Here is a 25,479-nt window from a genome sequence, read left to right as displayed (position 1 = left end):
AATTTATGATAGTTAATTAATTAAGTGAGCGAAGAAATTGTGTTTTTTTACAATCAGTGAGCAAATATACCCTTTCTGTCCAGGGGTATGTTTCCTAAAATCTCTCATTAATAATTTACACAGGTGGAACCATTAACTTACATGGTTCCATGTAAGTTTCTAACAGCATTAGTAACTATGCTTTTGGGAAACAAACCCCAGATAAATAGCTGAAAACATTGCCTTGTTTATATGACTTTTGCACAGTACTGTATGTAAGTGGAATTTCAGAATGGGATTATCTTGCCACTGCACTGCATGTAAACACCAAAAGCCTCTTACGAATGATTTTTATATTATATACCAATTTCAATTGCATCAGCAATTCAGTTTCTTAAAATTTCTATTAAGTTTTTATTTGCAACAAAATAAAACTCTTAAGAAACTGCATTATTACTGTATATAAATGCAGTAATATTAATCTGTGGAATCCAGATTTTGAATCAAAAACATGGTGAGTGAAAACAGGAGTTGGTGGGGCGGGGGGAGTGTACTGTACCACAGCAGCGAGGCGAAGTGTACCAAGACCTCTGTGGTCGATATGTAAGATAAGAATATGCAGACGCCCCACGTGGGTGGAGCCAGGACGACACGCTATTGTGCTAGCAGCCTGCTTGCAGTCTGGCCCTCTCTCACCTGCTGTGGCAGCCACCGTGTCAGATGGGGGAGCGAGGCTGGGTACGCTTCAGAGGACAGGACCCAGGGGACAGGTACTCGCAGGGCACTCAGGGCAGGTAGAGGTGTGCAGCCTGTCACGTTCACCGCGGGCAAACAACGAAACGAGGCCTCGCTCCCACTAATATAAGATTCCCAGTTACCTAGCACTTAAAAATACAGCGTTTACCCATGGGTGGTTCCCTGAATTTCAATGAATATCCACACCACTACCTGAGTGTAAACAAAACCAAAATTTACATTAGCACTGACAGCCAAGGTTGACGTTAAGGTGGCAAAGAATGCAAAAACTATCAAAATTAATGTGTAGCTGTGTCAGAAATGTCTGTGGCCATTACCTCCTGTTTACACCTGTGGGGCTGTAGTGAAGGAGGACTTTAGTGAAGGAGGACTTTAATCTGAAGATAATTATCTAACCAGTCTTGACCTCTTTTCTGTCGCTGGAGGAAATTCTACTGGAGTTTCGATCTAAATGTAAACAATGACAATGGCAGTGCATTGTAAAAACTGGCCCCCACTAAAGCAGTTATACCATAAAACTGACAGTAATCGAGAAGTTAGCTAGCTGCAAGCGTCACCATTTCAAAATTATTTGTATAATTATATATTCCCGTTACAAAATATAAATATACTTTATGCAGCAAAAACAACATTTAAGAAATGTCTTAATTGATGCAAAATCACGATATATACAAAAAATAGGCGCTGAATCTGTGATTTGCACAGTTCAACAATTGTAGCATTTCTGCAGATGTTCTGGAATTAAGATCTATAGCAATTCTTCCTTCTGTTGGATGTAAGAATTATCCACAGTTTTGGAAAGTGTTTCTCCATCTCAGAATAGGTGTGATCACCTCTTAAGGAAGTTACACAATGCTGAGCCTGTCACTTGGGTGTTCATCAGGGGAGGAGACATCTTCTGTTCCTTTAGTTAATCCGCTATAACATCATCAGGGCTGAAACTAACGGGATGGGGACCTTTGGGCTAAAGTCATCATTGTGGCCCCACCTAAAGCATAAAATGCTGCTATAAACCAAAGAAAATCATAAGTGAGGCCCTACAGTATGTAACTCAGGGCCTTAGGCTATAGTCCAGCTTCACCCATGCATAAGTTCAGCCTTGAACGTCATGTATAGAATCAGGGTTATCAGGGTTCAAGCAGGGTGATCAAAAACATTATAGTTATATAAAGTCTCAGTCTGGAGTTTAAAATAGCAGTGGATGGGTGGAAGGAAGGGGAGACTGGCATGATGTAGCTTTGATGCACATCCTGAGCAGGAGCGGAGAGGAACCAACGCAATACTTAAAATGAGGTTGTTTACATGTGACTGTGGACATGAGGATGTTATGAACCCCACCGAAAGTCATATATTACTGCTCCATTTCTTGGGGGGTAGCAGAATCTGCCGAAATGAGATGTAAACAGGACAAACAAGTATGACGACTTGAAATGTCATAATAAATCTCAGCCTGTTTCCACTGCCTTGCCCTTAAAATAAGATGTTTATTTGATAGAGCGTAAACCATTTTCCGGTTTTGTTCCTATTGAACAAGGACATTAGCAGGCCAGATCTGGTAATGTTCCTGTCGAGATCTTAATTGTGACTTTCTCACAATGTTAAAGTGTGAAACTGTGCCCTAGAAACTGAATGTTTAGGTCGAACAGGAGACGTTGCACTCGATACTGTAGGTGATTTAGGGAAACAAATAAACAACCATATGTACGTTCTCCCGCATCATGGTGCCCTTGGTTTCATGATCGATGCCCTATCTGACACCAGACCCATCACCCACTAATCTCACTGTGCCTATATTCCCTTGTGAGTTGGTGCAGATGAAGCAGATATACTCAGTAGAGGGTGGTGTCTCAAAGGGCAACAAGTGGAGTACGTGACCCACGCAACCCTCCCGAAATTTGCCCAGTCTGTTTAGTCTGATTCAGCGCTCCGCTCTGTTGTCTGCATGTCGGCAGTCTGCGACAGCTGCTACTGTTTACACTATGCGCCGAGGACGACTAGTCGCAGGAAAGTATCACTTCCTGCCAAATGGATTACAAAGACTGACACCTATATCAGATTTGGGCGATAGTGACCTGAGCCGGGGAACGCATGTGAGCCAGACAAAGCACAGGATGGGACTCTGCACGACCCCCGTCTCAGGATAAGGGGTGGCTGACACAGGAAAGATTATTTTTAGACAGACTCCGAGTAACAGCGACTCGGAGCTACTGCAGCGGCGACACTAGATTCCTCTGTTTAATGTCATACTGGGTTACCCACCAAACCATCACATTTCCCTTCCTCTACAAATTACTGCTGTGTTTTGAGCTGTACACTACATTAATTTTCTTTGTTCCTAAAATATTTATGTATGTTAATATAAATGTGAAACTAGGGCTCTCAGGGCCTGTTACAAAGCACTATGTAATAACTTGAGAAAATGTAACAAATTTTCATCGCATAATGCAATGTTATTATATAATACGTTGTCACACACTGTGTAACAATGCAATATGTATATTGTATTCCACATATGCAATAACTTGACAAAATGTTACAAATTTATAGAATACAATATAATTGTACATTCCAACATTACCTTATTACTATTATTATCATCATCATAATCATTATTATTATTATTGTCATCATCATCATTCAATTTGGAGTTATTACATAAACCACCATTATCAACATCATAATGCCTTGTTACAGGGCAACTGTCGAATCTGCCACATCAAATGTGGTGAACAAAATAATGTCCTAAGAGATATTTGTCCACCCTTTTGACGTCACACTAAAGCTGCTGCTGATCACAGTGATGCCTGTTTCTTGTGCATCCCGGCTCCTTAATTAGCGGCGATGTGTGGCTCAGTGAGCCAGAAGGCTGTGTCTCTGATTGGAGGGTCACCGCTCCAATTGCCAGGGTCAGCAGAATTACATCACCACTGCACTCCGGAGCGAAGCCCTTAACCCGCAAGTGCTCTAGGGACCGTCTGACCTGCTTTCTCCAAAAAAAAACTCATATCATTTTGGATAAAAGCATCTGCTAGGTAGATGTAAAGCAATGCTGCCAGCCAGCAAACACACTGCATTATCTGTCACCCATCAAACAGGTGCCCTGTTCACCTTCGGACCTCCTCTAGAGCCCTACTGAAGTATCAGAGTACAAAGGCTCAGGTATGTGTCATCCTGAATCCAGCAGCTCGGCTACGACGCAGCGGCTCAGCACAACCCGGCTTAATCGTGGAGCTTCCGGCCACGAAGTGCTGCATCAGCGTACGAGAGCTGCCGCGGTCGGGCCCGGACGCTTCCTCGGGCGACGAGCGGAGAGAAGCCAGAAAAGCGCACGGCCCGGGGATAGAAGATACGCCGACTGAGGGAAATGAAAAGAGAAGGGGGGTGGTGGGGGGGGAGGGGTCCCATGCAGCTGTTATTCTGTCAGGCTTCCTCTGATAGCGGACTTGGCTGTACTCCCAGTTCTTTACGTATACTGTAGAAAACACAATCACCTCGGGACCATTTATTTATTTTTTTTTCCCCAATAAAAAAAGTTACGTGAAAGCCATTCCAAAATAGAGATCTTATGCTATCGCTGGCTTCTTTTTTCTCTGTCATGTTAAAATTATTTACGCGGCAGCAGTCTGCAGGAGCCCCGCGCTGGTGGGCTTCAGGCGAAAGGGAGAGCTCCCCACCTCCTGCGGAAGCTGCTTTCTAAGCTAGAGGACCCGCTTTGAAATGCTCACAGTCTTTTGGCTACAAACTGCTGCTAAGCCGCTCATCGGGCAAAATGTGGAACTGCGTGCATCCAATCTGGCACTCGGCCTCACTTCTCAGCCTAACGGCCAGCTTTTAAACAGCAGTGCATTTTTTTTCCTGTTTCCCAATCAACTGTTTATAGCCTCTTGTTTTCCTTAATACATTTTATAATTTTCTTTGTCACCATTTCTGATCTGAAATTCACCATTTCTCTCTGCATTACTATGTGAAATACAAGCTTCTTGGGATTAAATATACATATGAGTGTGTGTGTGTGTGTGTATAGACCCACTTTTTTTTACTAATGGCCATCTGAAAGGGGTGAAGCAAACGTGCTCTTTGGCAAACGCAATGCTGTATAATTTGTGTATCATGAGATGTGACAGGAGAAATGTGCTGATATTCGGAAAAAAGAACAAACCCAGCCTCTTATCAAGGGATCAGCTTATTAGAGCAGGTTTTAGCATAATCTGCCCCCAGCGAAGCTCTGGGACTGTAGGAAATATAAGACCAAGCCAAGCATGAGAGAAGAAATGAGATGGTGTCTGTCGAATGCTAATTCTGAGGAACAAGGACTCACAAGGGTCCTCCGGCACCATCTTTCAGGGGTCTCCATGGTAACACTGTTAAACTTGAAAGGTATTGGCTGATAGAGTTGCAATTCTATGAATGATGCCTATAGATTTGGATGCCCTCCTGAGCTGAGGCCTTTGAACACTTAATTTACTTGAATAATTTGCATGTGTTTAACATAGGCGAGGCCTTGTAGTTTGGGAACAGAATGAGTAAATGCATTGTCAAAGCAGGAAACAAGGCAGACGTTCTTTGTTGATATATTAGATCAAAGCAGTATGTTCTTACCTGAACATCCACATATCATTTCTGCAAAACCTGTGAGCAAAGACCTAATATTATATTACAAAGACATGTGGAAGAACTGCCCTCTGCTCATCACAAAAGTATTTCCATGACACTTCTACATCACACACAATATTGGCAAGATGGTGTAAAAAGATTCTGTGAAAAGATAATGACAAACAAATGAAGTCAAATCTCTGTGAACCTCAAAAAACAAAAGGGACACAGACAGGTTTCTCTACCGCAAACTGTAGCTTGATAGGCTGACAGGGGCACGGCGGGAGGCGGGGCTAACAGGGTGGGAGGAGGGGCTAACTGGGCGGGAGGGGGGCTAACAGGGTGGGAGGAGGGGCTAACTGGGCAGGGGGAGGGGCTAACAGGGTGAGAGGAGGGGCTAACCAGGCGGGGGGAGGGGCTAACAGGGTGGGAGGAGGGGCTAACCGGGCAGGAGGAGGGGCTAACCGGGCAGGAGGAGGGGCTAACAAAGCGGCAAAAACCACAGCACTTTCAACGGGTCATCAAAGTGAGCCACTTTGAGATCAATCTTCCATTATAACTGGCAGTCAATCACTGAGGAGACATCCGAGATTTGTCAGCATGCATCACCTTGGATAGAACATAAAGTTGTCTAATAACGCTGTACATGCCTTGCAACATGAAACAGATTTCGAATATTGCCAGAGGCTTCACTGAGGTTAACATATTATAGAAGTAAGCAGTAGCTCACAGACTCAAATCCCAGGATGGAAGCTGCTTTTTAGATCTTAAGAGAGGTACTTCACCTGCATCATTTTGGTAAGCATCCAGCTGTATTGTTTAAATTATATTACCACTTCTAGCGCAAACAGAAATAATTACAACTAAAGCAACTACTAAGCATCTGCTTATGCTGTTAAAATAACTGACCAAATACAATAAAAAAATACAGGCTATGGATTCTGCCAGTATCTCAATACCATCGTTTTCTGTTTTTGTTAGGACAAGGAAGAATGAAACCAAAAAGTAGCCTTTATCTCCCAGGGGTGCATTGTTAAAGGAAAGTTACACAGAAAGAGTAACTTCGGCAGTATGATAGCTTCAGCTTAAAACCTAGGAAGAAAGCTTGTGGAACGATTTGTGTAAGTGAGCTCGTGTGTGTTGGTACAGACACCTGCACAAGACGAAGGGGATAAGCCTGGAATGTTTATCATATCCTGTATGAATATGACAGCATCACATCATTGCTCAGGTAACTCTGTTGATGTGTCTTTGAAATAATCTGTTTCCATATTACTGTGCATCTGTGCAAAGCCAAGCATCCTAATCCCGGGGGCTCGGTACAGTAGCTGTTGCAGCCCCTGCATCTGTGTGAGTTTTCCATCTATTTAACTCCTCTTCTTCAAATCCCAGTGAATATTTACTATATTTAGGTGGAAGATAGCGACCAATCATGTTCACACATTATTTGCTAGGTAGAGCAATTATATGGCATTTAAAATATGCATGTAAATGTCTCCTTTTTCTCTCCTACAAGGCAGAAGAAGGTTTTTCAATGTGAGAAAAGATTGGCAAAAAATTCAGATTATAATGCCATATAAGCCAAACTTGGATAGGAGTTACACATGCCATACTGTACAATGCAAGTCTTAGGCCTTTAAAGAAACTTTAAAGCTATTCATTTGGGTACTAAGCATACATTTGCTCAGTTAACACAATTTGAATACACACAAAATAACAGTAACACACTTAAAAGTAACAAGAGATATCCAAAAGGTTAGGGGTATCTTTGGGAAAGCCGTCGTCAGGGTCACCCCAGCTATTCCACGCATCTGTTAAATTTAACCACCAGCTCAGTTAATTAACTTAATCAATCATATAACTCAATGTTATATTGATTAGCCAAACTGGGTGTGGGTCAACTTATTGGAGGGTTCCTGCAAATACTGTGATGATGTCTAGAGATGATTTTCAAAATGGCTAAGCTAACACTGAAAGACATAAAAGCACAGTTTTACATCAACAGAAAGATAATATGATTTTGCTCAGTATTGTGCTCAGTCACTCAGACCTGCGCACACATGAGTCAGGCTGTGACGTCACTGCATTAAATCCAGCTCAGGCTGCTAGGACGTCTCAAGCCTCTCCTGGGCACAGGTGAAGCAGCAGAGCCTGTTTGAAGTGATCGTGCTGGTTGAGTGGCCAACTGCACACCCTGCAACAGAAACCAGCGAAGCCACTCAGCTCCCTTTTAGGGCAAAGGGTGGAGTCATCCAACGCTCAAGGCCAAACGGGCCACGCAGCACAATACTGAGGAGCTTCCAAAATGAGCGGGAAAAACACTGATGGCCCAATCGGCCTCATCAGGCTCAGTGAAAGGATTTGAGTAGATTCAGGCATTTCCATAATGTGACGCCCACCCCAGCCAAACCTCTGCCTGTCATTCTACCAAATCTCTCTGCTTCCAGTGTCACTGCCTTAATGTTCTTCGCATTTAAAATGTCTACATGTTCATCATACAATTGGGTCATTGTGACCCACCCGTTCAGGGGCTCATTCAGAGCCTGGGCAACAGGGGCTAATTTGTGCTGGGGAGGGGCTGCTGGGCTCTAGGTATGAGGGGAAAATGACCTGCATCACATTCCATCTGCTGGTGTCTTGGGTTTCTTTGGCACTGCAACCTCTGTCTCTGGAGCCTATTGGGCAACATTATGCCAGGTCTTCGCTGGAAACGTGATTGCCCGCTATTCACATTACTATGCCAGGTCTTCGCTGGAAACGTGATTGCCCACTATTCACATTACTATGCCAGGTCTTTGCTGGAAACGTGATTGCCCGCTATTCACATTACTATGCCAGGTCTTCGCTGGAAACGTGATTGCCCACTATTCACATTACTATGCCAGGTCTTTGCTGGAAACACGATTGCCCACTATTCACATTACTATGCCAGGTCTTTGCTGGAAACGTGATTGCCCGCTATTCACATTACTATGCCCACACACAAAGTTCTTCACCGATTCTGTCTCTTCGATTGACACTCTTCCAATTCGACATACATAATAATGGGGTCTGTCTCTTGCCAGCACTGTGCCTTCGTCGCTGTGCCATCTCATCCAACTTTGGTCGTCACGCCAATTTGTATATGATACACAACAGGCAAAGTCGCAGACAGGATACGTCTTGTTTGCTACTCTCTCCCGCCCGGCCATGCCACTGTTGTTCTGGATGGGTGCCAGAAAGAGCGGCGAGTGAACATAAGAACTTGGCAGCTGCCGCATCTCACTCTCTCCTCCGCATGGAACAGCCACAAATAAGCCATGAAGAGCTTAGAAGAACAAATAAATCTTGTCGCTTAGCAATCTCCGGCTTTAATTACCAAACTGGAGCCTTGCTTGGGCCTTCCTCCTAACGGAAGGACACAGACCAGCCTCAGTGAGGAGATGAATGCCGTGGCTGGCTGTAACGATTCTCACCATGCAACCAGACGGCTCCATAGGCATTAAAACACCAAAGCCTCCTCGCAGGACATGTTTTCCTGTTAAACCATAGGAGGTCCCCCTTTGAGCTGCCTGGTGTTTCCGATAAGCAGCTCTCTGCCGATTCTCATGCCTAGTCATTTGTTACAGGCTTTTGTAATAAATGTGGTAACAAAAAATAAAAAGAAAACCAACCTCAAAGCAAGAGGAAAATGCATTCTGAGATTTCTGTGTTTACAATAATCCATCTGGAATGTAGATATTGCGCACAGATATCTAAAGACCACTTCAAATAGCTTGCAATTAAAATTTCCATGATGAGATCATTTCGCGGGTGTATGTGCGCTGGGGCATTTCCGACTCTGAAATCAGGGAGAGCTTTCAGCACCCTCCCGGGGTAAGGGTGTGGATGGACAGTGTGGATGGACATGAATATGTTGTGGAGGGAGCTGACAGATCTTTAGCAACCCCTGATTGCAGCAAGCAGAGTACAGGCATTGCCTAACAAACGCTTCCTCTTATCAAACAGCTTCAGCCGCTGATGCCGTTGCAGAAACTGCTGAGCCTCTTTCCCACTGTGCTTCCACAGATGTGATGAGTGTGCAGGACACAAGACCAGGGCCTGCCACTTCAAACCGAGATGAACTGAGTTTATGTCCTCAACTTCTGTACTTCCAGACCTCGGTAAGCTAGCTTGCGTAAAGGCAGCAGGGAACGTCTCACAGAAATGTTCACAAAACTGTTCCTCCAAGTCTCCCCCCAAGTGGTCGTAAAACGAATGATTTTCTGGTGACTGTGGTCTATACAATAAACACTGGTTCCCAAGAAAAAAAAGTGTAGCTTAGAGTTGTTTACTATGTAAAAGTCAAAGTATTGTTTGTTCCACTTGAAAGTAATTTAAATATCTGTTATATTAATAAATGTGAACTACTTTAAAAATATTAAAGTAATGTACAAGTGCAGTGCTGTCCATGATATAAATGTAGTGCTCTGCATACCTTTATATTTGTCTGTTTTGCATAATCATATTAAATTTACATCATTTTTATATCCAGATTTTGGAAGCTATACAAAGTACATTCAGTCTTTTTCCTGAACCTGGAAATAATAGTCCTATAAGCCCAAAATGTTCTGAGACAGTCTTTGGCAGGAACGACAAACGGAACCATGTGACACGGGGGCTTGGAAGTGAACAAAAGGTTCACTGGGGGAAGTTTTCCACTTTTCAGAGAAAGGGCAGACCAGGACGCGGAAGCATCCAGCACAGCCCACCACGTAAACACAAAAATAAAGGAGAAAAAACAGCAACACTTGTGATGTGTGGGTGAGGAGCAAACCCCAAACAAACAGGCTGCACATGTAGGCCCTGGCATCCGCACTTCAGTCTGGGCGACTGGAGACAAAACAGACCCAATGGCTTAGTAAGATCTACATAGGCAATGAGGGATAGGTGAACTTAATTAACTCCAGTAATCGTTGTTATGTGATTCTCCCTTCCGAAACAGATCTCGTCCACCCCCTTTGCCCTCTCCTCCGAGATGCTCTCCGAGACAATGCGATTACTCAGTGAGGAAGTCCATTAAAAATTACAAAGCAAAACAGGAGAACCACACAAAAGACCAACCCAGAAACCTACCCACCTGCAGATACAAAGCCACCAAGCTCCCTCTGTAAAAAGACTTCAGATATCAGCAGGGCTCTCCAAAGACTGACGTAGTTCAGTTTATTTGTTTTGCTTTGCTCACCATAAATGGTGATAAGATAGCATTACAAACACCACAAGGACAGAATCTTGTTCCAAGTCTAAATCTATGGCTTCATCATTTTTGTTGTGCTTGCCATAATATTATTATTAATTATTCAGAATTAATTATTCAGAATTGTGTCATACCATAGTACATTTTCACCGTAGCGATAGATGACCCAGTCTCAGGCTAATTAAATGCCTGACTTTACCCAGCGAGCGACATGTCCAGGGACACAGTTTAGCTTGGTGCAGACGGATGCTATTGAGATGGGGCCTCATTATCTTTATGGGAGCCAATGCCTGAGTCTAACTAGATAAGATATGAGGAGAAGCAGAAAGCCTTTGGCCGCCCTCGCCCTGCAAGCATTACGTAAAATTCTAGAATGCCAACTATCGGAGCGAGCATTGCCGATAGGTAAACCAAATATTAAAGGATAGTTAGCCAGAATGTAACACTCACACTCCTCCCGCTATTTAAGAAATACGCTAACAAAACACTTCTTTTGTCTGTTTAACACGCAACAGGTGTTAACACGCAACACGAGTGACGTAATACACTCTCAGGGATGGGTGTGTTTGCCCCTGCCTCCTCATTTTTCCTAAAATCATATTAAACCTGCGTGGTTGAACTTTAGCAATGTAACAGTGAGAAAGTAGCGTCCACATTACTTACACCCCCCCCCCCCCCCTTGTTTTAAAGGACTACTCATATTTAAACGCTGTTACTGTCTTCTGCGTAATGCACCGTCTGATAGATGTAACAGGCCTGCTCATTTGTCTTCTTGACTCCTCCCACTCAAACTCAGCCTGCCTTTGGGATTCTGAGCCATAAAACCCTTCTTTTGTTAAATCAGCATAATGCCTGCATGGTGAGATTACGCACGTGGTGAGACTGAAGAGGTGTGTTGCGTCTTGTAAGGAACAGGACAGGCCGTTTATCAACACCATGCATTTACTCGTGTTTTAAAATTCAGCAAATATTGTGCACTGTTTGCACTAAGGATTTATACTGATAATAAAGTGCTGTTAGATATAAACATAAAATCATCCGAAGGGTTTGGGGAAGAAATATTATTGAAAGTGGTCCATTCAGAATCAGTCCATTCAAAATCCTGTGTACACTGGAGAAATAAGATCTAGGTGTTATGCTGATAGAGGGGGAAAGGGACCGATACAGATACGAAAGTAAGTTTGAACAAACTATTACAAGCACCTCTCTCTGGAAAGTGACACACCTGGGGTGTTTACATTTACATTTACTTTTCTCGTGGCATTTTCTGATGGTATGGGTTGGGATATCGGGGAGGAATATGCTATGTTGCTATGCAACATGTCTGAACCACTGGCAATACCAACACTGTCTAACAACATGCCCAGAACCAAAGAGGCATCAAAGGCAGGCCAGCCCAGATGGAACCTGAGACTCCAGGTGCAAACCAGAATGAAAAATGAAACGGCAACTGGTACACTGGTGTCCACAAGACCACACATCTCATGTCTTTTTCATTGTTTAAAAATATGTTTCAGTTCCTAATCACATTTACTACATTTTAATTTAGCCAAGTACCTTGGTTATTTGTCTAAATCCTTCTACAATATATAATTGCTGTGACTCATTCCTGTTACTCCCGAAAGACTGTTCCAGTATAGCAATACATACATTTGCTAAAGACGTTCATTGGAGAAATACAGTAAATACAACTAAGTGACTCACAAAGTTTCTTTGTATTAAAAGTATGAAATACTCTGAAAGCATTATTGCCTTTTAATTATATTTTAAAAATATAAGTAAGTGTGATGCTAATAAGGGCCAGTCATACTTCCAATCCCAGTGCCCATTGTACGTTTTCATTCTTCCACTGGTTACAATGGCATTTTAAAGGGTGTCCTTCATTGTGGAACTGAATTCACACATACTGACAAGTGATCTACGTGCTTGCAGATAATATTTTGCTTGAGTTTACATTTAATCCTTCACGTTGAATAACTAGAGGAATTTCACAGAGTACATCACGTAATTGGACAATTTGTTCTCTTTTCGAACAGAATGTCTCATTGATACCCCAAAGAAAGAGACCATATGAATACACTAATTATGAGTCTTTGGAAAGAGCTGAAAGGTCAGCGAAGCTGTAGTGTAAGCAGTGACAGAAGTGAAAGTTCATGCTTGGGAGGAGCTTTGGGAGGCCATGGGGAAAAACGATCAGGTGGCCCCAAAGATTATTTGGCAAATGCCTCAGGAAGGTCGACTGCTCAGGCTGTGCTCAGCTTGGGTGGGGATCTGTTGACCAACTTTGAGGAGCGGCAGAAGATCTAGTCGGAGAAACTGCTTATCCTGGAGACAGTGTTGAAGCGTCTGATGGATTAGTGTCTGTAACTGTAACTGAAGTCACTATGCTGGTTTGAGGTATCCATAGTGGAAAGGCAGCAGAAGTAGATGACATCTGTCCAGAGATGTTGAAAGCACTGGATGTTTTTGTGGAGATACGGTTGATGTGCTTCTACAATGTTGCATGTACAGTAAAGCGGGTTAACTCTGGCCTGGCAAACAGGGGTGGCCATCACTGTTGTTAAAATGACGAGCTGCAGGGCATATTACAAATATATGGCCAATCACATTTCTCAGCCTCACTGGGAAAGTCAAAGCAAGGTTACTGGAGATCCTGTACTGTAAAGTTTGTCATTGCAGGATGCGACATATGAGTTTCTTTAAGAAAAGCCAACTTGTGATCTCAGTAAAGGCAGAGGTGGAAATTTCAGGTCCAGAGAGTAAAAATCCAGACCAGTATTTTGTTTCATCCAACCAGATGAGTACTCTGTTACTGTGACTGATTGCACTCAACTGGTTGGTTGAAAGTAAATCGCGGTCTGGATTTTTACTTACTGGACCTGAAATTGCCGCCCATGAAATGAGGTGCCTTTGAAGATCATCCAAAGATAATACTGGTAAAGGTTGTTTCATACTGCAGCAGGAGAAGCAGGGGGGTATTAAGCACAGTACTGTTACAAAGTTAATGAAACTGAATGTTTCCTTTTCTTGTCGTTTCTGATCTACCTTCCCATTCATTTCACTGGTTTCCCCTTGGCTTGACATGTAAAGTAGCTCTTCGGCTGATATTCAAAGTAACTGTTGAAGCCTTAAGCTAAATCACTGGCTGGTAAAATTCTCCAAATGACCTCTGGTGAATGGAAAACTGGTCATCTGTATGGCATCCATTAACATGTTAAATGTGCATTCCCTGTGAGAAAGGAGGAATGGAAACTGAACATTGGTATCTGCAGAGAAACACGGGATCTTTGTGCCGAACACCGTGTTTAAATGAAAAATGAAACTATTCTGTCATAGTTGCTAAGGCAGTAGGTGAGTTTTGTTAACATTACATAATTTTTTTTAAAAGAAAAATCCTTTTAGTAGCATGAAAAACAAGTGACAGAATACAATGTACCCCAATTAAAGCTGAAAAAGAGTTATCCTGTCAGTGAATCACAGTGGTCTCAAACTATCACTAGTAGCTTGGGAGATATTAAACTGTAATCTGCTTAAAGACTGAGCAGTAGGAGGTGATAACATCTTGTACTTGTTTAATACAAGAACATCCACGGATGTGTCATGCAGATATGCCCTGACAACCTTAAGCTGCAAATTTCTCTTCCAATACCAGGACCACATTCCAACTCTTAAACTTTAAATCACTCATCAATCTGGATCTTCAGAAACCAGAAGCCTCGCCCAGTTGGCAAAGACGACGGCCACTATAGTCGACATAAAATCAAACTGATGTGATCCTGTAGAAACATGACCAAGCTAAAAATGCAGCATTGCAAAGTCAGCATTTGTGACTAAAGGACAAACAGCACCGTCTGCCACGGAGAAGCACCAGATACTTGACGGAAAGCGACAGACTGCTCTTAATCACAGTTTCGTGTGTCACACACACTCTTATTACTTCCCCTGGTCACAGCTCTCGCCCTGTTCACGAGCGCTCACCCATGTTACGGCACTCACAGCATAGTCGCCGGCTGGTGCATCACTTTCTACAACCGTTTCCAAAAAAGTTGGGATGCCATGTACCACTGTGTTGCGTGTTTAGCACTGTGTTGCGTGTTTACCTCTGTGCTGTGTGTTTACCACTGTGCTGCATGTGTACCATTGTGTTGCGTGTTTACCTCTGTGTTGCGTGTTTACCACTGTGTTGCATGTTTAGCACTGTGCTGCGTGTTTACCACTGTGTTGCGTGTTTACCTCTGTGTTGCATGTTTAGCACTGTGCTGCGTGTTTACCACTGTGTTGCGTGTTTAACTCTGTGTTGCATGTTTACCACTGTTTTGCGTGTTTACTTCTGTGCTGCGTGTTTACCACTGCGTTGCATGTTTAGCACTGTGCTGCGTGTTTACCACTGTGTTGCGTGTTAACTTCTGTGCTGCGTGTTTAGCACTGTGCTGCGTGTTTACCACTGCATTGCATGTTTACCTCTGTGCTGCGTGTTTACGAGGTACCACTATGCTGCATCACCTCTTTTTTTAACAACATTCTACAAAAGTCTGGGAACTGAGGAGACCAGTTGCTGGAGTTCTGAAAGTGAAATGTTTTCCAATTCTTGCCTGATATAGAATTTCAATTACTCAACAGTCCGGGGTCTCCTTTGTCGTATTTTTCGTTTCATGATGCGCCAAAGGTTTTCAGTGGGTGACAGGTCTGGACCATAGGCAGGCCAGTCTAGCACCCAGACTCCTCTACTATGGAGCCATGCTGTTGTAATACACGCAGAATGTGGTTTGGCATTGTCATGCTGAAATATCCAAGGCTTTCTCGGAAAAAGACATTGTCTAGATGGCAGCATATGTTGCTTCTACACCTGAAAATATCATTCAGCATTAATGGTACCTTCCCAGATGTGCAAGCTACTCAAGCCACGGGCACTAATGCACCCCCATACCATCACGGATGCTGGCTTTTGAACTGTCCACTGATAACAAGCTGGATGGTCCCTCTCCTCTTTAGCCCAGAAGATGTACTATCCATGATTTCCAAAAAGAATTAGAAATTTTGATTTGTCAGATCACAGGACAGTTTTCCATATTGACTCAGTCTATCTTAATTGAGCTTGGGCCCAGAGAAGTCGGTGACATTTCTAGATTATGTTTAGATGTGGCTTCTTCATTGCATGGTAGAGTTTCATCCTGCATTTGTGGATGCATCGACAAACTGTGTTCACAGACAATGGCTTTCAGAAGTGTTCCTGAGCCCATGCAGTGATTTCCACTATAGAATTGTCTGTTATTAATGCAGTGCCAACTGAACACCTGAATATCACAGCTATCCAGTACTGGTTTTCAGCCTTTTCCCTTGCGTGCAGAGATTTTTCCAGATTCTCTGAATGTTTTAATGATATTATGTATTGTAGATGATGAAATTCCCAAATTCTTTGCAATATTACATTGAGGAACATTTTGGCTTTTTGCACTACTTGCCCACACACAGCGTGTCTTTCACAGCGTGGTGAACCTCTCCCCATCTTCATTGCACAGCGACTCCGCCTCTCTGGGAGGCTCTTTTTATACCCAGTCATCTTACTGACCTATGGTCAATTAACTTAATTAGCTGTGAGATATTCAACCAGGTCTTTTGTTTTAGCATCACGCAACTTTTCCAGTCTTTTGTTGCCCCTGTCCCAACTTAGATATGTCATCTTTGTTCGGTTTTCATTTAAATATCAGCATGTATACATTTTGCTTTCCCTGGGTGTTTGTTACCAGAGCCAATATTTAAACAGTGCATAACCAGGAGCTCCTGAGCAAATGACTGGAGAGCACGACGTTCCGGTGCTCGCCTTTAGCTCGCTGGGTGAGCACAGGAATGCGTGATGTCAGCACAGGTGCTGCTGGGGCAGCGTCCGTTCACCCTCCAACCTGAATCCAGCACCACCTTTCAGGTTGCCCTACATAACTGTCACTGCAGCCATCTTCCAGGCGCCTACCTGTGTAGGACTACAGCTGTTTGGGCCACTGGCATATTTGTGATATTTTTGGACATTAATAAGATGGAAAGGCACAAGAGCTTAGGACAGTTCAAATAAAAGAACCGGATCAAGTATAACACAGAAAGACTGTTCTTAGTGCATTCAAGCTCCATCCAATACAGTCAAGACCAATGCATCCATTAGGCAATACGGCATCAAACTTATGTTTCATTGTTCATAGAATAGAAAACGAACGAAAAACAACATTTTCATTTTAAAACATTGTATGGCTAAGTAATGGGAGACAGTTTGAAAGTCTTAGTAGGTAGTTATCAACAATGGTCTGGTTTAATGTGATCAGAACAAATTATGCACCCATTAGTCAGGGAAAGATAATCATTTAATGGACGCATAATCATCCACTGTTGGCTCAGAGTCTAATTTCTCTCATGAATGGAGAGTAATCTAGGGTGACAAAGTATAATGACAAGGTTTATTAGCCTTGGCCAAAGTTTGACAGCTCTCACCACTTGCGTACAGCAGTGATATGAGGTACATGCAGTCATAACAGTGAAATCTGTCGAAACAAAAACAACCACACTTTTCATAGACCTGGGCCTTGTATCATAAAAGTGCATTTCTTTCTTAGGTGGACAACTTGTCACATTTAAGGCAGTCTTGGCTAAAATGTAAGTTAAGAAAGATAATGTCCATTTAAACTGGGGTACCTTAAATATGGCAAGTTATCCCGCAGAGTAAGAAACCATGCTTTGTGATACAGATCCCTGATGAGAAAAGCACTCAACAAACGTGAACAAGTGGCATGCAGTCAGTTTATATTCTGTGTGTATCATCTAAACAAAACAACTAAACAAGATTAAGGCTTAAAAGTTTTTTTTTTTTTGTTTTGCTAGAAGTGACGAACTGCTGAAGTCATGCAACGTTTACACAAGTGTCACAAAATAGTGTTAATTTGTTATTACAAAACCATTATATTTAACTCATTTATTTTTTAATATAATGGGCTTTATGGCAGTCTGTTTGTAAGTATGAGTTGTCCATATGTCGGACTTCTTAACTCCGGGATCTGCCTGTACAGCAGATTCGAATCAATAAACAAGTCTGTTTGCTGTATTTTCCTCTGCAAGCTACACTGTTATGACAGCTTTAAAATCCCAATGTACAAAACAAGATATCCAACTAATTTGTTCACAGGAGCCCTTAAGCAATTTAGCAGTATCCCTGCACTGCAGCCCCTTTAGGGAAGGGAAGCAAATAAAAGTTTAAAGTCATGCGTTATTACAGGCTTATGAAGACACACAAAGTCATGCGTTATTACAGGCTTATGAAGACACCGACACACAAAGCCTAGTAATTGGCTGGACTGACATAGATCAACAGCCCAACATTTTTGTAACTGTAATATTGTATTAAAGCAAAGAAAGTGGTTGAATAATATTATAACAGTGCAAACATTAATATTATGCTGATGTTGTTTTGTTGCTGGGACAAAACTTGTGCACGGCTGTGGCCTTCAACACAAGAGCCGAAAGAAAAAGATTCTTCCTCATTTAGCAGACAATTAAACAGGTGCCTCTGTTTATAGTCTCGGGAAAAGTTGACAGACTGGCCAGACTTTCATTAGTACCAAGCCTCCAGTTTCTTTGTGAATATCATCGTGTCTTTCTTAAATGTTTCTGTGAAATCCCAATATGTCACGAATGTATAAACATTATTTTGGTTTTCTAATGCAAATGATTTCAGAAACACCAAACCGATGAACTCCAACTGCAATACATTTGCCACAGCCGCTTCCCTGGCCACCCAGAAAACTTCATCCCAACTTGGGTGAATCCCAGTATGCATACTTGACCGTACTTGTGTTCTTGTGTACCCGATCTATGTCATCTTACACGGCCGAAGACCAGTTATAATACTAAGAACACAAGACCGCGAGGACGGTAAAATTCCCTGGATGTTGCTCCGGCCCAAATTCCAAGGATGCATGGGTTGCATCCCCGCCGCACCAATCCCATGATTCATTGTGCATGATTCAAGTTCGCAAAACCAGTCTTGCCAAGCCCACAAGTACGGTCTTTACACATTTGTATCCCCTGTCACAGAAGGCTGCAGCATATCAAAGACCAGGGGATGATACCTGGCTGGCTGCCTGAGAGACAAGGAACACTCTGGAGGCACTGTAGTAACTGGGTCACCAGGGCGAAAAAGACGGTAGAATCAGGTTTGGTTACCATGTGTATCGCAGTTGGCTCCCAAACAGCTGTGGGCATTTCATCACATTAAAGTCAACAAGCCTCGCTTTTTGTATCAGAGGCTATTGAGTTTCTCTGGGTGTGCAAAATGGCAGCAATGTCCACCTCTTGCCAAGGACGGCTGTTACTCCCTGTTCTATGTCCTCTTACACTGCCACACCCACTGAATCACAAAGAAAAACAAACATGGAATGATTCTTGTTCAGAAAACAAGGGTCCCCGGTTTGGGAGAGCTGGGATAAAATGTACAGCAGAAAAAGACATTCTAGAGAAAATGAAGACGATGAAATCCATCACACGGCATGTTATGCAGACTGCGACAGACCCGAAGTGAGTGTCCTTCCAACTGTCTCCACAAGTCTGTCCTTATAGTTTGGAGTTCTCATTTACAGTGCTCTTTATCAAAATATCAGAATTTGATCCATTTTCAAAAAACAATAAGTTCATTACACCTAAGATAATATTTTTGTAGTTAAATCTTCTTGTCTGCTAAGAAACTTTTTATGCATTTCATCTCCCCATGATGTGAGAATCGCTCTTGTGATTGTGATTATGGCTGGACATGCTCAGACAAGTAGTGAGCACAGCACCTCTCACTTAATTCAATTTGAAGTTTCTGTAATAAATATATCCATAAACGCTCAGCTGACATGGCCAAAATTACCAGCAATATGACGCAAACCTGAAATTCAGAGCATAACAGTTCAAGATGCATGATGCAACACTCAACGCGCTTGTTCAACAACAGAGATTCTTAAGAGTACTGAAAACTTGTAACCAGGCAAACTTTGCGATGCCACATACTTAAAGTGAGTAAATAGCACGTTAACTAAATTTCCCAGGGATTTTAAGAGCAGCTGGCGCGGATCAGATATTTACAAGGCATACGTAAGTTTCGGAGTTTTATCACCAACATACCCCAGTCTTATGATTATTATTAGACATGGTCACAAATCAAGAAAAAGGCTGAATGTTAACAAAGAGGTTAATTCTCATGTTGCAGTGATTTATATTGCTTGCAACAATGTCTAATTTTGCTTGTTTGTTTTCCACATAGCGAGATTGCAAAGGTATTGTGTAAGTACACATGCTTACACTTATCTCCTCAGTCATTCTTCACATGACACGGAGCTTCAGTAGCGTGAGTAGTACATACAAACATACGTGTACATTTTCACAGCAGTGAAATTACTTGAGCAATAAAGCAAGGTTTTCATGTAACAGGTTTGATTTACTTCGACTCTACAAAGAGATCCTGGAAAGTATAAGGACACAAAATCGCATAACCTGTAGCTGCAAGGCAAACAAACACTTTTATTACTTTGAGTAATAGTCTGTGTTTTTGTTTTCTTTCTCCTCGTAAATCTTTAACCTTCGGTAAGGAAGTATTGGCCGAAATGCTGTCTGGTTCTGGGTAGGTGGTGGCGCCCTGGATAAAGGTGCCTGGCTGATGCAATGTCACCAGCAGACTGATACCTGTCGTTTCCAGGCAGGAATTCGCTCGGGTTTTGCAATGCAAATTATGGGCAATTTTCTGAGTGTCAGGCAGGGGACCATGTTTCCTAGTTGTTCCTAACACCTGGATTACTAGTTTTATGACTGTCCTTGTGTTACATGAATATATAATTCCGAAAGTGCCAGAAATCTGTTTAACAATGCCTGTTATAATGTACTTACAGTTGCATTAAACATTTGGTCCTGTGGGAATATGAATACTTTTTTTTTTAATAATTAACAAAAAAAAAACGTGTAAAGACATTTTGTTTTAAATTCGTCTTGAAATGGTTGCAACTGCAATTACAGTGTCGGCCTATTTTCGGTAACTGCTTATCAGTGATGATTGATCTGGAGCCCTGCCCTGGAAACACAGTGCTTCAGGCAGGGTACGCCCTGATCAGGAGGCCGGTCTCGTGCAGGACACAGTAAGGACAATATAAAGTCACCAGAAGCGTGTCTTAGGACTGTGGGAAACCCAATGAGCACATGGAGTGAAAATATAGACCAAGAAAGTACCCTGAGATTGCAACTAAAGCATGGCACTTCTACAGTGAAATCCATTTGTGTTTGTAGTTTAACGATAATTTTCACTTAATTCCTTATGTTCACTTGTGAGCGATACTTGAAAGATCGGCATGTGGTGAAGCATGTAAATATAAATGTGTGAACAGGTGCAAACGGAGAACAACAAACAAACAAACATAATCAAACCAACAAAGACATTAATAAATAATAAGGCAAGCAAGTAGTCAGACAAAAAGCTGCTGACATATAGAAGTGTCCATAGCTATTTGTTTAACAGTGTCCAAAAGTATCCAAGTTTAACAAATAGCAAATTTCTCCACATGGTCAGACATGGCTGCAAACGTGTGGCCAGCTTCACCTGCCTCATCACCAACAAATATTATACGGTTAAGACCCAAGAGGTCATTAAACGTAATCATCAGGTGCTGATCATTCTCACCGGACTTAGGTTGTGTGCATGACAAAGTTCAGGAACAACTAGCTTAATTTGTCATCAGGACCCATTAAGTGCTGAAGATTCCATGTGGGAGAAACTCATACCGTGATAACAAAGCAGAACTTCATAAGTATGACCTTTTTTATTTATGACAGCTATAGTTGCACTGAAGGTATTCATATTTATGCTGCAGGTAACAGGTAATAACAGGTAATAAGCTCATAACAAAATTGGCCAGAGGTTGAGTGTGCAAAAACACTATTTCTCTGCAAGGTGAGGAACAGAGGAACATGTAGGTGACCTCCATTACCTGTGAAAGTAGAGCAGGATGGACAGCATGGTCTGGTCAATGTTGCTGTTGCAGATGCCCTCATTCAGCAAGTAACAGGGATCCCGCACCACTGACTCCAAGGAGTCCTGGCGCATGATATTGTTGAGCTTGTCTGTGTTGAGGTTCTGGAAGACCAGCTGATCGCGCAGCTGCCGGAAGTGGGTGACAGTGGGGCTGCCCATACTGCTCAGCTGGCCACCTTCTCCATCACAACCGTTGGCCAGGTCCAGGCAGCAGCTGCAGCAGTCCAGGCCGATAGGGGAGCGACACTCCTCGTCTGCCATGGCAGACCGCCTCTGGAGGATCAGGTGCCACACTTGAGAGGGCAGAGTCTGCTTCCCCTCAGTCTTGCCTATAGCAGCCTGTGCTGTGCACACGCGTGTGTGTAAGAGGATGTGCGTGACTCTCGGTGTCTGCTTGTGCCCACTGCTCCAGCTGCTCCTTGGAGAAAGCTCCGGTTCCCAGGGTCCTCCCTGAAGCCTGGCACGCCTCCTCTCTCCTTCCCCTCACGCGGCCTTTTCCTTTCTCTTTTTTCCTCGTGGTGCTGTGCTCCGCGCGCGAAGCAGAAGTGGCTCGCTGCAGCTCTACAGCTGGAATGCGTTTGACAGGAAAAACAGAAGCTGCTTATCAATTTTTCAGCCGAGCACTTTTCTCCCCTCCCTCGATGTGTACGGGGAGAGAGAGAGACATGCACTGAGCAAGCCAGGAGGTGGGGAAACCCCTATGATTGGTAAGAGGCCCTGCCCAGAGCACAGGACCAGCCCTCCTCTTTTTCTTCTCTCTCTACAGCTCTTGCTTCACAAACAGGGATGGATATAATGAGAGAGAGAGAGAGAGAGAGAGAGAGAGAGAGAGAGAATGAAGCATACACTCAGCATGTGCTGTACACTGCTGCCACATCCAGGAGAAGTCAGCAAACGTTACTTGAAGAACAGCCGCTCACAGGAGACGAAAACACTGACAATCACTAATCCCCCCCCCCCCCATTCTCTCTCTCTCTGAGTCTCGAGCACAAACCGCATTAATGGCATGCCTCCACGCTGCACTTGTTGCTGTTGCACAAGGGCAGGAATCATTGCAAGTCAGCCAACTCCTTTAAATGCAAAAAAAAAAAGAGTAGGGCGGAAACTCCAGCATTCTTCATCCACTGGCTGTCAGCATGAAGCCCAGGCCAAGTCTGGAACAAACCCTGGTGCCAGTGACCTGCACATACTACCCACTTCATCTCCATATCTACTGGAGCACCTGGTCTATTTTTCTCCGAATGGGGCTCAGCTACCGACAGTGGGGCATACAAGCATTATCTCGGCAGGCACACGTAGAGGGATGGATAAGAGGCCAAAGCTCTAAGCATCTGTATATGCTGCAGGCCTGCATGGAGACAAGCTTTAATCACCGAAGGAGAAGGGCACGTGACGATGATGCTGTCGAATACCCATCGCAAAATGAAGACATCTCCTTAATTCGCATGATCATTAACCATCTCTGGAATTGCAGAAACAGAGTTTCAGTTTTGTTTTTCGATTAAGTTAAAAGTCCATACTTTGCAGTTCAGTTCTAGATAGCTTAAGCAAATAGCTTATCTAATCAGTTTGCTCTCCATGGTGTTATTGTGCTAACAGCATTTTTATATCTCACACAAGCACTCACAAGAATGGAGCTACATTTTCTCTAATGTGAAATGCTGGAAAAATCTGCTGCGGTTTTCGCTGGAACGTGTGCAAGTAAAGATCGATATGAATCCAGTGGAAAGCTTTCAAAAATCCATGGCTTCCAACAGCAACACATTCTGAACACCATAATAAAAATGATAGCAGTTCCTCAAATGTTCAGCCTCGCCAGGAGAAATAAATTAGTGCTCTTAAATTGTGCAGTCCCTCTTTAACGTTAGGGGCAGAGGGGGAAAACACATCCATCAAATAATCCAAGAGTTTTACTTTAAAAGCATGCTGACAAGAAAGATGACGGCCCTCTCCCTATTATGTAATCCAGGGGAAAACGGGGAAAAAATGTTAAACAAACCAAATAATTTTTGATAAGTTTTTACTTTTCTAAACTTAACATTATGCTAAGCTTTCTTAAATACAGAGCACATGGGGGAAAATTAAATCTAGACTTCCACCTAGTGGTTAAAATTTGCCATAACAGTGTAACCATTTTATTGTTTTTTTTTTTTTATTAGTCCATGACCGGTTTCAACAAGAGCAATAACGTAGTTTCAGATTCATTTCGTTTTTTTTTTTTTTTTATTTGCTGAACTGACTGCACCGAGAACTTTCTGTATTGTTTTTAATACAGAAACCTTTTAACAATAATCATTATGATAAACCTAATTATTATGACACACATTTAGATCGAACTTTTCTTCTGTACCAGACCATTCTACATTCTGTTCACTCAACCATCTATGAGATGAAAATGAAGAGTAGGAGGATCAGCCAGCAAGGGGATGCAAAAATGGATGCAACCATTTTCATGTATTTTACAGAACATTGATAGTAGCAGTTAAACTGAAAGATCAACAGTAAAGTAAGAAGTGGTTCTCTTTCTCTGTATGTTTTCCTTCTGTGTTATTCTCTGAAAGATGTCTTGACAATTCAAATACAAGTTAGTTAAACATTTACAAGCAACAGATTTTTTTTTATTATATGCCTTCCCGCAACGACAGCTGATCTGAGAATCCTGGACAGGAGAGGCATGTGATTCCATATGGGAAGATATCAGACAGGACATGAAGCACACAGGCCACAAGAAACCTTTGCCACAGACGGTAGTATGTCTATCTGCTGAGAAATTAAGAACCATAACTGTCTATCTGCTGAGAAATTAAGAAGCATAACTGTCTGTCTGCTGAGAGCAAAAAAAAAACTGGGCGGCTCCACCAGGACATTCCCATCGTTCCTAAGGGTCCAAGTCTGAAAACGGAATGCTGTAAAATTCAATGCCTTGGGAAGAAATATGGTCAAGATGGATAAACGGGCTCAATGTGTCTTTTCGAAGATAAACCAAATAAGGCCTACTGACTCTTTTCCACTGGATTATGATTTTCTTTAAATTGCTATAAGTTATGTGAGCAGCCTGTGACTTCATGAGTTTGTGACAACATAAGATTTTTGTGAGGAATGCGGAACGTGTATTTGTGAACAAGTGACAAGAAGTAGAGAAAATAATAAACTGGATACTTTTCAGTTGGTGTTCCCTGCCTCGTGCCCATTGCTCCCGGGGGATAGGCTCCAGACCCCCCCGCGACCCAGTAGGATAAGCGGTTTGGAAAATGGACGGATGGATGGACTTTTCAGTTGGTACCTTCTCAAAAATAATCCATGCAACATTCAATTAAATATCTGTTCAAATCAACAAACTGAATTAGTCCCAACTCCAGTAGCACAAGAATGGACTTCACTAAGATGTCTAAGAAGCAAATATTTATAAGACATTCAAATTTAGGGAGTCACTCGACATTTTAAAATGGCAGCTACTAGCCAAATTTCCCCAAACACAAGGCTGTATATAATGAATAGTTGGGAACCAGCTTAGATTACAACAAACAACATTTTTTTATACATATGATAGTAAAAGAATAGTTGGAATAGACTATCTGGTAGATTAATACACTCCTAAATGTCATTCTAGTTAGTAGATGATAAAATATTAATTAATGCATTAATAATAAATCATTAATACATGAAATATTAATCCTAACAAGCAGGGGCACCGCTAGCAATTTTGGGCCCTATGACAAAATATGAGGTTGGGCCCCCCTACCACACCCATTCAGATCTCTGGGGGCCCCTAAAGGGCGTGGGCCCTTAGAATTGTCCCAACTTTCCCCCCCTTAGCGGCGCCCCTGCTAACAAGTGTGGCTGAAAGGCATCTCTTCATTTGTAATGTATTGTTTTCCAATATTATTTTAACATAGAAGCT

The 25,479-nt window shown here is 42.6% G+C and overlaps 1 protein-coding gene and 1 long non-coding RNA gene across 2 annotated transcripts in view; one reads left to right on the top strand and one right to left on the bottom strand.

Annotated features, from left to right (window-relative positions):
• tsc22d3 (TSC22 domain family, member 3) overlaps window positions 1–22,260 on the bottom strand; it is a 39,447-nt gene extending 17,187 nt beyond the window's left edge. The window contains exon 1 of the mRNA XM_049029610.1: window positions 21,535–22,260. Within this exon, the coding sequence (XP_048885567.1) occupies window positions 21,535–21,839 (305 nt within the window). The 5' untranslated portion in view covers window positions 21,840–22,260. The remainder of the gene's footprint in view (window positions 1–21,534) is intronic.
• LOC125751092 (uncharacterized) lies at window positions 7,709–8,558 on the top strand. Its single transcript, XR_007400517.1, has 3 exons — window positions 7,709–8,119; window positions 8,167–8,213; window positions 8,261–8,558. It is a non-coding gene; the product is annotated as an uncharacterized LOC125751092 (long non-coding RNA).
• Window positions 22,261–25,479: the final 3,219 nt, after the last annotated feature.

This window comes from Brienomyrus brachyistius, chromosome 10, assembly GCF_023856365.1.
Source record: "Brienomyrus brachyistius isolate T26 chromosome 10, BBRACH_0.4, whole genome shotgun sequence".
NCBI lineage: Eukaryota > Metazoa > Chordata > Actinopteri > Osteoglossiformes > Mormyridae > Brienomyrus > Brienomyrus brachyistius.
This window is presented reverse-complemented; position numbering and strand designations above follow the sequence as displayed.